Below are 14,072 nucleotides of genomic sequence, written 5' to 3' on the forward strand. Positions count from 1 at the left end.
GTTCAGGGTGCCAGTCACTCTGTGCAAGTCGCCAATTCTGGATCCAGCAAAAGAGCCCCAGACCATCAAGCTTTCTCCTCCATGTTTGACAGTTGGTGTCACACACCGAGGAACCATCCTTTCGCCTACTCGATGGCGTACAAAAACCCTGCGTGATGAACTGAAGATTTCAAATTTTGATTCATCGGTCCATAAGACCTTCTTCCAGTCTTCAGTAGTCCACTGGCAGTGCTTCATGGCCCAGGCAAGCCTCTTTTTCTTATTTTGCCATCTTAGCAATGGCTTTCTGACTGCCACTCGACCTGTCAAACCTGCAGCTCGAAGTCTTCTCTTCACAGTTGAAACTGAGACTTGCTTACTTCGACCAGTGTTAAGCTGTGCTTGAAGCTGTTGTCCTGTGAGCCGCCTATCACGCAAGCTGTTGACTCTCAGAAACTTGTCTTCTGATTCTGTTGTGGCTTTGGGTCTGCCAGACCTCTTCCTGTCAGAGTTTCCTCCAGTTTCCAAGTGCCTTTTGATGGTGTAGGAAACTGTACTCACTGACACCTTGGCTTTCTTTGCAATTTCTCTAAAGGAAAGACCTACACTTTTAAGGGTTATAATGGTCTGTCTGTCTTCCTTTGTTAATTGCCTTTTTCTCACCATTATGAGAGCAATATACTACTTCCTGCAGTACAATACTGTCCAAATAATGCTTAAGAGGGTGTAGTAACACAGTCTGTTCCAACACTGCTTTTATACAGACAGAGGGTTTGTAAGTAATCAACAAAAGTTGGGGCACCTGTAGGAATTGTTAGCATCAACTTTCAAGGCTTAATTTACTTCCATTGCTGCAGAACAGCTGTAATTTGTTAACCCATTACTTGTTTCCTGAAAAAGGCCTTTTTATAGAACTCTGAAATGTACATTATTTTTCAGTTTTTGGTAACCTAAACTTTTTTTTTAACCTCTGGCAGTTTACTGCTTACCTTTCTACCATTTCAGGTTATTCACTGGACTTGAACTGCTTAAATTTCAATAAAAACTGGAAAAATGGGGGTGTTCTAAAACTTTTGACCGGTAGTGTATATAGAACCATGACTCATACCAACGTTCCACTGTGTGCAATTTTGAGAGTTTAATGACTACATTTTGAGAGTTTAATGACTAAAATTCTTACCTTGCCAAAAAGTAAATTTCTTGGATTCACAGTGACACGCTGAGATGGGTGGATGGTGGCTAACCTAGGAAATATACAGCAGGAATGTGCTTCAAAGAACTTAAGAACTGTATATTATAATAAATACAGTAAACAAATGAATATCAATCTTTAATTTCCATTCCATTACACTATATGAGCAAAATACTCATATTGCAGCAGTGTAAACTAAAACACTGCAGACCTTGGTGAGTTAGTCAAGCTTCCACAGTATTCACTGTACTTCTGTTGCAAAAGGCAATGTGACCTAAACAGAATGCTCAAAGTAACCTCAGCTGCTGCTTTTCAGACAACTTCATTGTAGCCAGTCAGATTATTGTAGCTGACAATGCAAAAGAAAGAATGAACAAACAAGATCTGTCATTACTTAGCTATCTAATGAGCTAGTCTTCAATAATACCACTTAAGATAAGCGACCTAGCTCTTAGCTTCAATCGCCCAGCATGACAGCAACTAACAGTTTTCTCCATGAGAAACACAAGCTGAGCAAAGCACTGAGCCGCTGAACTTCCTCGGCTTGGAAATGGAGAATGGCGGACGCAGTATACAAAGCAGAAGTGGTTTCAATGTGAAATAAAACATGATGCGATCAAGAGTTTAACTTGCCATGCGGGATTGTGGCAGTGCATTTGTAAGGGTGTTTCAAAAGATGCTACTAAGAGAGAATAGAATAGAGGTAAACCTACTGTAATATACATAACATTATTTAATATTGTATGAATACCATTCCATAGATAACGGAAAGGCAGATGAACACAGCACAGTTAGTTGATATGCAAAAAACTAATAAGTAGAGACTTTCCCTGAAATATGAAAATAAATTATTAATGTTGCAAAAATCTAGTTTTATTTTTTTATTACATCTCATCACCATATCACTATTGTTTTGCTGCTGTTATTATTTGTTATTGTTGCTTCTACCACAAAATTTAACTTTCTGTGTACAGGTACTAGAAGAGAAACCAAATAAATAAGTCAAAAGTATCAAAGCAAAAATACAGTATGAAAAACATGAAGATTGAAACTTTTAAGAATGTTGTTATGCCAATTGTTAAGAATTATTATGTTTTTAAGCACTGGCTAGAACCAGTTATCTGTGTTATTTCCCAGGATAGTTTATACTTTAACAATGCCACATGTCTTGTACATACCTGCTCTGCAAAAAAGCACAAACCCTTATCTTCCCTTATACATTCATAGGTCTCGCCAAGAACAGGGTTAAAAGGCTTACTGCCTGCTCTGTAGTATGTCGAAGAATATCCGGAAACTGCGAAAGCAGCAATAAGGATCTGAAAAATAAGGACAAACAATCTGTAACGTTCTGTAGTTTATTACAGTAAGCATGGCAATTTACATTAAAGTATATTTATTTTGCAAAGTGGATAAATTCACATTAAGGAGATGTTGAATGTAAAATGTACTATACATTACTATGAAACTACTTCAAGTCAAAATAAATAGTTCTTCATGGGTTAGTCAGACAGCAATGAGGGAGCATTGTATCCACAAAGAAAATTATGTAATGTAAGTTAGGTGTGTGTGTCTAGTTAAATAAATAGTGCAGTAACAAAAGAAAGTATGCCGATGGTGCAAATATTTTGCAGCATTAGGTGAATTGAATAAAAACAACACCCAGGCCTTAAGAAAACAAACATCATTAAAACTTAAGGTCTACCCTTGATTCATTTCAAGATTTCAAGGGGAGGTGTGTTGAGTAAAGAGCCGATGGTTTGGAATACTGAGGAACTACAAGTCAGCGCAATTTGATTGAGTGTTTTCTGTGCTTACAAGAAACTAACGTATGGCGGCAGGCTGCTTACCATGCGCTCATACGGATCCTCTGTCTCAGCAGCCTTGTCCAGCAGCTCTGTGTATTCCAGCTCCTCACAGAGATGCTGGAGGGTGTTGAGAGGTTCATTTAGCTCCACTGGCATGGACACCTTGGACAGGTCCTTTCCAATGTTGTTCCTCAGGATGTTCCACAGGTTTATGTTGCTGGTATCTGGAGAGGGGGCAGGGAGGCACGTGCGCCGGCCGTTGCGGAATCCACCCCCGGCCAGGTCACCGTTTGGTACTGCAAACAAAGCACAAGCAGAAACACACAACACAGAATAAACACATATATAGATAGATAGATAGATAGATAGATAGATAGATAGATAGATAGATAGATAGATATACTGTACATGTTTCTGTTACAGTAGTACCAAGTTCCAAAAAACTGTAAGGCTACGCAACACTTACTTTGCCTGTTATCTGCAACACTGGCATTGTCCTCTGAAAAGTTGTCACTGACATCACTGACGTACGATTCATCATCTGATCCCTAACGAGACAAATAGAAAGCTGTTTTACTAATGAAACCCACAAATGTAGCACATTACCTTAACCTCTTAATCACTGATAAATAATTAAATAATCCCTGTATTGAAATGTAAATATCCTAGTCATTAGATTCAAATGTTAAAGTGACAGAAATTTCTACATCTAAATAAAATGAACTTAGTTTGCAACATCAATGTCTATATTTTATAGCTTGAACAGTGGCAGACCTTAATACCATCACCCTCAAATTTATAAACCTGATATTTTTGTATTTTTGCAATCCTCATTTTACTCTATTTTTATGGTAGGTTTTAATTTATGTTAATAAGTAGATATATAAATCACCACTGGGTTATTATAGAGTGTAATGCAGTATTTAGATTTAGCTTTACACATTGTTTATTAGACCATTAAAATAGACCCCACAGAGTTCCAAGAGGCTGGTGCTGTCTTGCTATACTGCATAACATTTAACTGGGTGAGTCAATCAAGCCTGAGGAACAAGTAATGAGTGTGTAATATTTCCAAGCATAGATAGACAAAGACATGCAAACTACATGACTTTTCTGTACAGGACTAAGAAAACAATTACGGACAACCTTTTGAGATACTGTTGTCCTCCAACAGAGTACACTGAAATTGCTGCCACTGACTTAACCCTTATAACAAATGGAAAAGATATATAAACAGTTATTTTTTAATTCTATTTTTGTTCACCACATAATACTAATTAACGGCAGACTAACTGAAGCACATGCGAGTCATTATTATTATTTATTTATTTCTTAGCAGACATCACAGAGTCATCACTAGTGTTTTATCTGGAATCCCAGTGGTGGTCCGCACCCTTCCTCACCTCATTCTCCGATGAGCTTGCTGACAACAGCACTTCCTGGGCATCAAAGAATTCCGAAACGGATTCTGACATGGACAGCCTGCTCTCGTTGGAGGCTTGCTGTGTCAGCGGGAGGCTGATGTGAATCTGTTCATTGGGCTGGAAACCAAACAGACAAACGTGCTTGATGAGTTATTTAACAGTGTCTTACAGTACTGGCAGGAATACAGAGCCCAACATGCTTGCCAACCAGACACCTTTTTGATATGTAGAAGGAAGTCATTTCCAGGAGGCATTGGGTTTCAAGTAAACACAAATCAATATCCTCAGCATTTTAATTTAGCTTATCGTCGGTTTCAACTTCATATAGCAGGCTGACATTTCTTGTGGAAAATGATATTGTACTTCTATCCGGCTGTGTAATGCATGCTAAGGAGTACAGCAACACTTTTAGGAAATTACCTCTTTTTGTATGTGTGCTACTAATATATTTATTTATTTATAAGGACAACTATCTGTCATCACTCCAGATTCATTAGCCTGAAAATGATTTTAATCATACTAACTTTACCTTACACAATACAGCAGTATCGCACCATACAACCTTTATGAGAGTCAAGGATAAAGTTTGGCTTCATTGTGAGCAACGTTGTAATCCTTTCAAGGTTTGCTCTGAAAAGTGGCTTGATTTCAGCAAGTGAATGTCACAGATTTCCCTTGGGAAAGACGACTATAAAATCACACTAAATAAATGACTTTCAAAGCTCTATAAAGTTAATTTTCAGTGAATGATTTAAGTAAAAACAACTCAGAAACCTTATAAAAGGTCAACTACTTGGTTTCTTCCAACTAGAAGTAATGAAAAGAAATACAACAAATCCCTGCTGGAAATCTCCAGCATCTAAAGATAAGCTGGGGATGCACATTTCTAGGTTTCTGTCTGATTTTTTTTTTATTATTTGTATTGTGATGCAGAGGTTGAATAGAAATACATGATAACAGACTTGCCTTTTCATAAGGATAATCACTTTCAGATGCCCTCTCTCTCGGCTTGCAGACACACATTTCAGAATAGCATGAGGGGACTGTTACTGACTACATCACTACATATCAATCAGCTATCACTGCTTTTGAAAGTCTTCATGTTCGTACAGTATTTAGTTATTCTGCCTTATATATACGCTTTGCTTTTTATGAGCCAATATTTTGTGAGAGAGATTATGCCTAATCAAAATCCTACCTCGTCAGTGCTGGGGATGATATTTACACTGACAACCTGCTCAGACAGAACCGATTCTGAGTGAATTCGGTGAAGACGAGTCCTCAGTTCAGCATTCTGAGTCAGAGCCTGAAACAAACAGCAACACAATAAAACAGTTTGAAAAAGTTTGTTCCGTTTATGTTACAAACACCCTGGAAATGGGCAGTTTATTATTAATCACTGTACTGGTAAATCAGTGAGCATATAAACCTGTGTTTTGTTCAATCCTGTATTTCATTTTGTCCTTATAGTTCTATGTGAGGCTTACATTGTGGGTTTTGTAGGATAGTGTCACAAAGACGGCCAGAGTGGGTGGCGTCAGACCAGACAGGAATACACAGACACAGACAGTGGTTGTGATGAGCTGAGTGCAATGGCTGCACTCAGCGTTTATTAACAAATAAAAGGTTTTAACACAAAACAAAACAGGACACGGCACTACACGCCAAAATAAAAAGACAAACAAAACGGACTACACAGACAAACAAACACGGTGAGCAGATACTCTAACTATTATTATTATTATTACTATTCTCTTTACCTCCGTCTCCAATCCCGTTCTCCACTCACCGAACACCTAACCCTGAGTGCAAGAAATGTGCGTCTATATATACTATTGTGCTGGGATTCAATTACTAATTAATTATTCACTTGAATCCCAGCACGTGAATTAATTCTGTGCAACCCCGTGCTCACATATTACATTTAACCAGCACGTGAAGTGATTTGTGCTTTCCTCGTGCCTAAATACAAATCTACACTTTCTTAATACACGTGAAACACAGACCCGTTTATATCCCGTGTACCAATCTATACACCGACATTAACACACGCAACATACAACACATAACACACAAATGCACACAGGGGCGGGGCACTTTGCCACATATACCCCCCCTTGTGCGCAGCACACATGGCCTCAACGGCCACCTCCCCCCTTAAAAACCCAGCAGTCCAGGACAAAGTCTCGGGCTGGGAAGGGAGGCTTCAGTGGGCCCTTGGCTGGCAATGCTGTCAGCACCCCTGCCGGTAGTGGCACGGCTGACAGCCTGTTGGTCCCGTCCTGCAGCGAAAAAGCTGCGGGGGCAGGTGGTCCCCCGACCTCCCCCTTCTTCGTAGCCGGCAGCTCCCTCCTGTGGGGCTCTGGCCACAAGACCTCCTGCAGCGAAACTGCTGCTGGGGAAAGTGGTCTCCAGACCTCGTCCCCCTTCTTTGTAGCCGGTAGCTCCCTTTGGTGGGGCTCCGACCACAGTACTGCCGGCAGCGAAGAAGCTGCAGTGGGAGCAGGTCTCCGGACCTCCCCCACGATCTCCGGCAGCGAAACTGCTGCAGTGGGAGCAGGTCTCCTGACCTCCCCCACGATCTCCGGCAGCGAAACTGCTGCTGGGGTTGGTGGTCTCCAGACCTCCTCCCCCTTCTTTGTGGCCGACAGCTCCCCTTTCTGGGGCTCCGGCCACCGTACTCCCCGTGGTGGAAGTACGGGAAGCAGAGACAGCTCCTGCTCCTCTGCTCCTTCCAGTGGGGTTGGCGGAGGCAAAGGCAGCTCCTGCTCCTCTGCTCCTTGCGGTGGTGGTGGTGGAGGCAGAGGCAGCTCCAGCTCCTCTGCTCCTGGCGGTGGTGGAGGCAGAGGCAGCTCCAGCTCCTCTGCTCCTGGCGGTGGTGGAGGCAGAGGCAGCTCCAGCTCCTCTGCTCCTGGCGGTGGTGGAGGCAGAGGCAGCTCCAGCTCCTCTGCTCCTGGCGGTGGTGGAGGCAGAGGCAGCTCCAGCTCCTCTGCTCCTGGTGGTGGTGGAGGCAGAGGCAGCTCCAGCTCCTCTGCTCCTGGTGGTGGTGGAGGCAGAGGCAGCTCCAGCTCCTCTGCTCCTGGCGGTGCTGGCTCCCTCTGCTGTGGCGGCTGGGCATGTGCACGCCGTGCTGCCTTCAGCAGCATAGCCAGAGGCTGCTGGGGGACACCAGCATCCTGCCCTTCTCCCCCCAAAAATTTTTCAGGGGGTTGAGCCTGTAACCCCTCCCCTTCCGGCTCTTGGGGCTGAACCAGCAGGCATTTTCCCTCTGCTGGTGGCTTGGGTCCCAGGGCTGTGGAAGCCCCGACTTGCCTCCCTTTGGGCTGTGGACGCACCGACTCCTCCCTTTTGGGCTGTGGACGCACCGACTCCTCCCTTTTGGGCTGTGGACGCACCGACTCCTCCCTTTTGGGCTGTGGACGCACCGACTCCCCCCTCTTGGGCTGTGGACGTTCGGGCTCCCCCCACTCAGGCGTAGGACGTTCGGGCTCCTCCCACTCAGGCGTAGGACGTTCGGGCTCCTCCCACTTAGGCGTAGGACGTTCGGGCTCCTCCCACTCAGGCGTAGGACATTCGGGCTCCTCCCACTCAGGCGTAGGACATTCGGGCTCCTTCCGCTTGGGCTCCTCCCATTTGGGCTGTGGAGGCAAAACCAGCAGGCATTCACCCTCTGCTGGTGGAGATGGGGACAGCAGGTACTCACCCTCTGCTGGTGGAGATGGGGACAGCAGGTACTCACCCTCTGCTGGTGGAGATGGGGACAGCAGGTACTCCTCTGCTGGTGGTCCTGCTACCTGGGCTGCTGTTCCATTTATGGTTGCCTCCAGGTAGTTGAGGACAAACTCCACACCCTCCTCCAAGGTGTTTGGGGTGTGTTCCTGCTGATATGCCTCCCATCTCTCACTGTCCATCATCCACAGGACCCGGACGACTATGGGCAGAGACTGGGCCTCCAGCCCAGCATTCTCCAGGAACCAGCCCCGCAGTTTGATGGCGTCTTCTGCCATTGACCTTTTTTTTTTTTTTTCCCCAAAACAATATTTGTAATCCCTTTTTTTTTTTTTTTTTTTTTTTTAAATCCAGACCCCTCCTGGTCTGACGCTTGGAGGCGCGGCTATCCCACGATGACACCACGTGTCACAAAGACGGCCAGAGTGGGTGGCGTCAGACCAGACAGGAATACACAGACACAGACAGTGGTTGTGATGAGCTGAGTGCAATGGCTGCACTCAGCGTTTATTAACAAATAAAAGGTTTTAACACAAAACAAAACAGGACACGGCACTACAAGCCAAAATAAAAAGACAAACAAAACGGACTACACAGACAAACAAACACGGTGAGCAGATACTCTAACTATTATTATTATTATTACTATTCTCTTTACCTCCGTCTCCAATCCCGTTCTCCACTCACCGAACACCTAACCCTGAGTGCAAGAAATGTGCGTCTATATATACTATTGTGCTGGGATTCAATTACTAATTAATTATTCACTTGAATCCCAGCACGTGAATTAATTCTGTGCAACCCCGTGCTCACATATTACATTTAACCAGCACGTGAAGTGATTTGTGCTCTCCTCGTGCCTAAATACAAATCTACACTTTCTAAATACACGTGAAACACAGACCCGTTTATATCCCGTGTACCAATCTATACACCGACATTAACACACGCAACATACAACACATAACACACAAATGCACACAGGGGCGGGGCACTTTGCCACAGATAGATAATACATGTGTAAGGCTGAGGGTACTGTTAGGAAGAAATCTATCAGAGCATCATTTTCAACCTTTCTCAAGACACTTTTGGCAAGCTACAGACTGTATTCCAAACCCTTCCCTTCCCAGGTCAAATAGGGGACTTTGTTGCTAGGACTGCTATGCTGCACAGCACACAAAACAAATTCATTGATCAATCTTTGCTGATATACATAACCCTCTAATAGACAGCCTACTTAATAAACCATAACGTTTAAACGTAAAGATAACATCTCTGGAAAGCAGCAACTTATAAGTTAATATGTCGTGAGTGGGGTGTCTCCTTTTGTAATAATAGGTGTCATCCTGTGCAGCATGGGCATGTGATCCAGGACAGTCCAGGATTTAGTGAACGAACTCCAGAATGGAAATGATTTTACGGTACGGTAGTGTGTTGGAGAACAAAAAAGGGAAACATCCAAAATAGCAGCAGAAAACAGTGGTGTGTTTGGTCCAACTTCTTGTATTTCTAGTTTTTCTAATTTCCTCTAACTGCCCCTACACCAGTACCTAAGTGGATGAATGTCACAATGAATGCCCCAGATTCTAAATAGAGGACCACTCATAAGTTTATCTTCTTGTGTAATGTTCATTGTTCAAATGAAAGTAAAGAAGGAATTGTATAAAAAAAAAAAAAAAAGATTCCTGCAGATATTACTTTAACTGGCTGCAGGGTGCTCCCATAGACACATCTGATAATTTTGCTCGTTCAAATGTAGAGACATTTTTCTATATTATTAAGATAGAGCCAAGATAGATTTTCATACGTTGTAACAACGGAACTGCAAAACATTTCTTGCACTCAGGTACATTTGGCTTGAGACATTTAAAACATTCTTATTTTCCCAAGAAAACAGCAATGTAAGAAGGAATGCATCATTATTATGACAGGCATATTTACATTACCATTTTAGCCATCAGACACAGAGCAATGGTGCTCCACCTTTACGAAACATAATGACCAACCAGAATTACAAATGAGCTTTTCTGGCTTCATTAAGTCTTATGTGAGGCAACAAGACCATCCACAGAAGCTGGTTTGTATCGCTAATGCTGGAGCCTAAATATAACCTTACCATATTTCAGACTAATTGCTAAGCGTTCTTACTTCTGTGACCCATAGGCATGTATCATCGTCTTAAAGCCTGTTACCTACATTTGATATAAAATAATACATTGGCTTAAGACATATGTTTCTTCTGGCTTGTATTAAAATGACAGTTAATCTGCATGTTTCTCAGGGAAAGGTTTCTGTATTGTAATGGAAGACCGTCATTTTTAAATGGCTCATCTGTATCATCTTGCACCCTGAGATGTGTAATATTCCTAAGCTTTTTGAATAGGGTTCAGACCTTACACCCACTTTAAAGATGGTCCAATTTGATAACAACTGGTGTAAGTGGAACTGAAGAAGAAAGTACCTGTGATAAAGACCTCTTCAGTGTCATAATCTGGGCAGTGTGGCCCACCAGCTCCTGCTCAGAGATGAGCTGCTTTATCTTCTCCTTCTCTATTGCTACAGTATTGAAGGCAGACTTCAGCAGAGAATGGACTGGAAGAAAAGAAAGTGATTATATATATATATATATATATATATATATATATATATATATATATATATATATATATATATATATATAGTGGTAGAGTAGGTGTTCTGGACCCAAATTGGAGGCTTTAGGACTCTGGGGGTTAGGAAACATTTACTCCATCTTGGTGAAGGTGGCTGCAAGAGGCAGCCATCTTAGGAAAGAAATAAATACTTGTTAGCTGATTGAGACACTGTTGTGCACACTTAGCCCCTGCATAAAGGGAAAGGACACCCAGTGGACAAGGAATATTGAGGCTAAGGCCAAGGAGTACATGGAGAGAGAAGGGCTGAGAGCAGCAGGTTGTGCTTTCTACCCTGCACCAGGATAGCTGTAGCTTCGGCTCTCTGCGTAACACCACACTAGTTTTATTATAACTTTTCAGAATGGCAGAAAATGAGAGGAGCAAAGGTCACTAAAGCAAATGTTTCCAGTAAAATACAGTGCTCCTATTTAAGATCATATGACATGTTCACAGGCTTGGGTTATTACATGACAACATATCAAATCCTCATGTTTATTGTTATGTTGTATACTGTCATAACTTTTCATTAACGCCTCTGTGAAATTTGGCTTTATATGTATTTTTTTTTCTTTACTGTCGAGCGTTTTAAATTCATTCATTGCACTAGTTCCAATCTTTTTAAAATAGAGAGAAAAAAAAGCTGGCCCAGAGTTTGTGCGGTGGACTGGCCACATACCAGTCCACTCTCTGTACTGGACTTCCTTAAGGTGTACCAGCCCTGTACCGGACTTCCATAGATTTGGATCGGACCACTCACGAAACCTGGTCCGGTCCGCATCACTAATTAATAAATATATATATATATATATATATATATATATATATATATATATATATATATATATATATATATATATATATATATATATATATATATACACACACACACACACACACACACACACACACAGTGCTCCCTCGCTATAAGGCTCTCGGTTATAACGCTCTTGCAGCATGTCCCCCAATTCCCTATACTAGTGATTCATGCAATATTTCTACAGTAAATACAGTACCGGTGTTGTTCAAACTGTAAACAACTTCTCAGTCTAACTTCCGTTTCTGTCTCTCCCTTTTGATACAGTATCTGAACTGAAGAAAAGCTGCACTTTATAACACAGACATCTTATTCAGCATTCGTTTTATCACTAAATAAATTAGGCCTATTACGTGGTTATCTTTCCTAATGTATTTACTTTTTTTTGCTGCGAGAGGAGCTGTGGTTTTCTCTGGGAGACTAGATGTTTCTGCTTCGCTTCAGCCCCACTCCGGCAGCCGAACCTGGGGCGAGCCCGTTCCCTCTTCCCCTCGCCCGACCCGCTCTCTTTCTCACACTTGGTTTATTTGTATGTCGCTTCGAACTGAACTCCCGACCGCCGTTTAGCCAGGCTATTTATAGTTTAAAAACTGCTAATTAAAATGATCCACGAGTGGGAATGTTACCTTTTTTTTTTCTTTTGTAAAAAATATAGCGTTGATTACATGATGCTTTATGTATAGTTAATTCACAGAAAGTTACATTTTTGCTTCAGTATATGTGCATTATAGAGAGGGTTAGAGTTATTTTATTTTCTATTTTAGTCAGATGTGTGTTATGTGTCCTGCAGTGCCCCCCGCACCCTTCCCCTTTTATAACGCTCTTAGGTTATAACGCTCATATTGTGTGTCCCCCGAGACCCGCGTTATAGCGAGGGAGCACTGTATATATATATATATATATATATATATATATACACACACATACACACATATACATATACACACACACACATATGCAAACACAGTTTACAGAAAATAAGACATGCAGTAGTGATGGTGATGGTGATGGTGATATCTGGGTTGCACACAGGGATACTAATGCTTATTGCTGCATGTTCTACATTCTTTTGTAAATACTATTTAAAAGGAGTGACCATAAACATGCTACAAAAAATGTTAAACACATTTACTGCAATAACTATCTGCTCATTTTTAGGAACAAACTGCTAATGTTACAAACTAGCAAAAAATCAATCTTGCTAGTTTTGAAATCATGGTACTAATTTTGAAGTAGAGCAATATTGTTAAATATCTCGAAATGCAAGCAATTGTCTCTCTGTTTAAGGTATTAATATAAATTCCTAGCTCATGATCCGAAAACCTAAAAAACGATGATGAAGCACTATGTTTATATATTAAAACTATAAAAACGCTCAGATGTGGTTTTGTAGTTCTTCCTCTCATCCAGTAATTTGAAACTGAATGAGGAAGGGACAGTAGCGCTGACGTAGCAGCTTTCTATACAAACTAGCTAGAAGACTGTGTTACATTTAATACAGCAACAATCTCCCTAGAACTACTGCTGTATTTTTCTAACTCTATTGTTTGAAATGTGAAAGTGTTACCTTTCTGTGCAATCAGACAGAACTCCTCCTGCAGCTTGATGTAGTCTGTGGCACACTCAAGTGTGCCAGCGAGCCTGCTCACAGGAGGTTGAAAATCCACTAGATCTGCACAGAGGTTAGGATTGGATGAGTGCAAACGGACTGGGGTCATTGAAGCACTTAAAGGAATCTGTTTAATAAAGAAAGAGAGGAACATTCAGGTGACAGTTTGCATAATCCATTGCAAGCCAAATCGCACTTACTAAAAGGACAGAATGTGTTAGCCTAACATATGTATTATCTCTTTAGGTAATTTCTAACCTACATTTCTTTTTGCTTCTGAAAGATAAATATGTAACCAAACAGAACTAATGTTAATGAATTCAGACCTGTATAAAAGGTAAGGTCAATGTTAAATGTATTGTGGACAGTTATGGGACTCGACCACTCATCCACCTAAAGGTCATTAGGAAAGCAGAATATTATGAGACAAATAGATTAGCGAAAGAAAATACAAAAACACTTTTTAACCGTATTCAGAAGCTGGTTAATATTAGTTATGTTAAAATTGGGTTGCTGTAAACATTACATTATAGCAACCCGTTGTCCTACTTTTGTTTTTCTTTTCTTTACAGTGTGAAAAAAATTATAAAAAATAATATTGAATTGCTTTGCAATTTGATTGTGACTGGCCTGCAATTAATTTAGTGCAATTACTGCTATAGGAATATAAATAGGATGGGTCAGCAAGTGATTACTCCTTGATTTAAAATACTGTATCTTGTAGCCGATTCAAATCACTCCTCTTTGAAAACTCTATTATCTTTAAGAATTAAGATTTAAGGAAAATTTGTGCTGCTTTATACTTTACTTAAATCAGATGAGATTATCAAATGCTACTCCCCATCGTGGGAACATGTAGTTAAAAA

At 41.3% G+C, this 14,072-nt stretch overlaps 1 protein-coding gene across 2 annotated transcripts in view; it reads right to left on the reverse strand.

Annotated features, from left to right (window-relative positions):
• The window catches only part of LOC117402604 (oxysterol-binding protein-related protein 6-like), a 46,151-nt gene that overhangs the window by 7,882 nt on the left and 24,197 nt on the right, over window positions 1-14,072 (reverse strand). For both annotated transcript variants that reach the window (XM_034003955.3, XM_034003930.3), the window contains 8 exons: window positions 13,165-13,333; window positions 10,591-10,721; window positions 5,599-5,706; window positions 4,380-4,517; window positions 3,443-3,524; window positions 3,019-3,272; window positions 2,350-2,487; window positions 1,160-1,223 (listed from right to left, as the gene is read on the reverse strand). In XM_034003955.3, the coding sequence (XP_033859846.2) occupies window positions 1,160-1,223; window positions 2,350-2,487; window positions 3,019-3,272; window positions 3,443-3,524; window positions 4,380-4,517; window positions 5,599-5,706; window positions 10,591-10,721; window positions 13,165-13,333 (1,084 nt within the window). The remainder of the gene's footprint in view (window positions 1-1,159; window positions 1,224-2,349; window positions 2,488-3,018; window positions 3,273-3,442; window positions 3,525-4,379; window positions 4,518-5,598; window positions 5,707-10,590; window positions 10,722-13,164; window positions 13,334-14,072) is intronic.

This window comes from Acipenser ruthenus, chromosome 10 (assembly GCF_902713425.1).
Source record: "Acipenser ruthenus chromosome 10, fAciRut3.2 maternal haplotype, whole genome shotgun sequence".
Lineage (NCBI taxonomy): Eukaryota > Metazoa > Chordata > Actinopteri > Acipenseriformes > Acipenseridae > Acipenser > Acipenser ruthenus.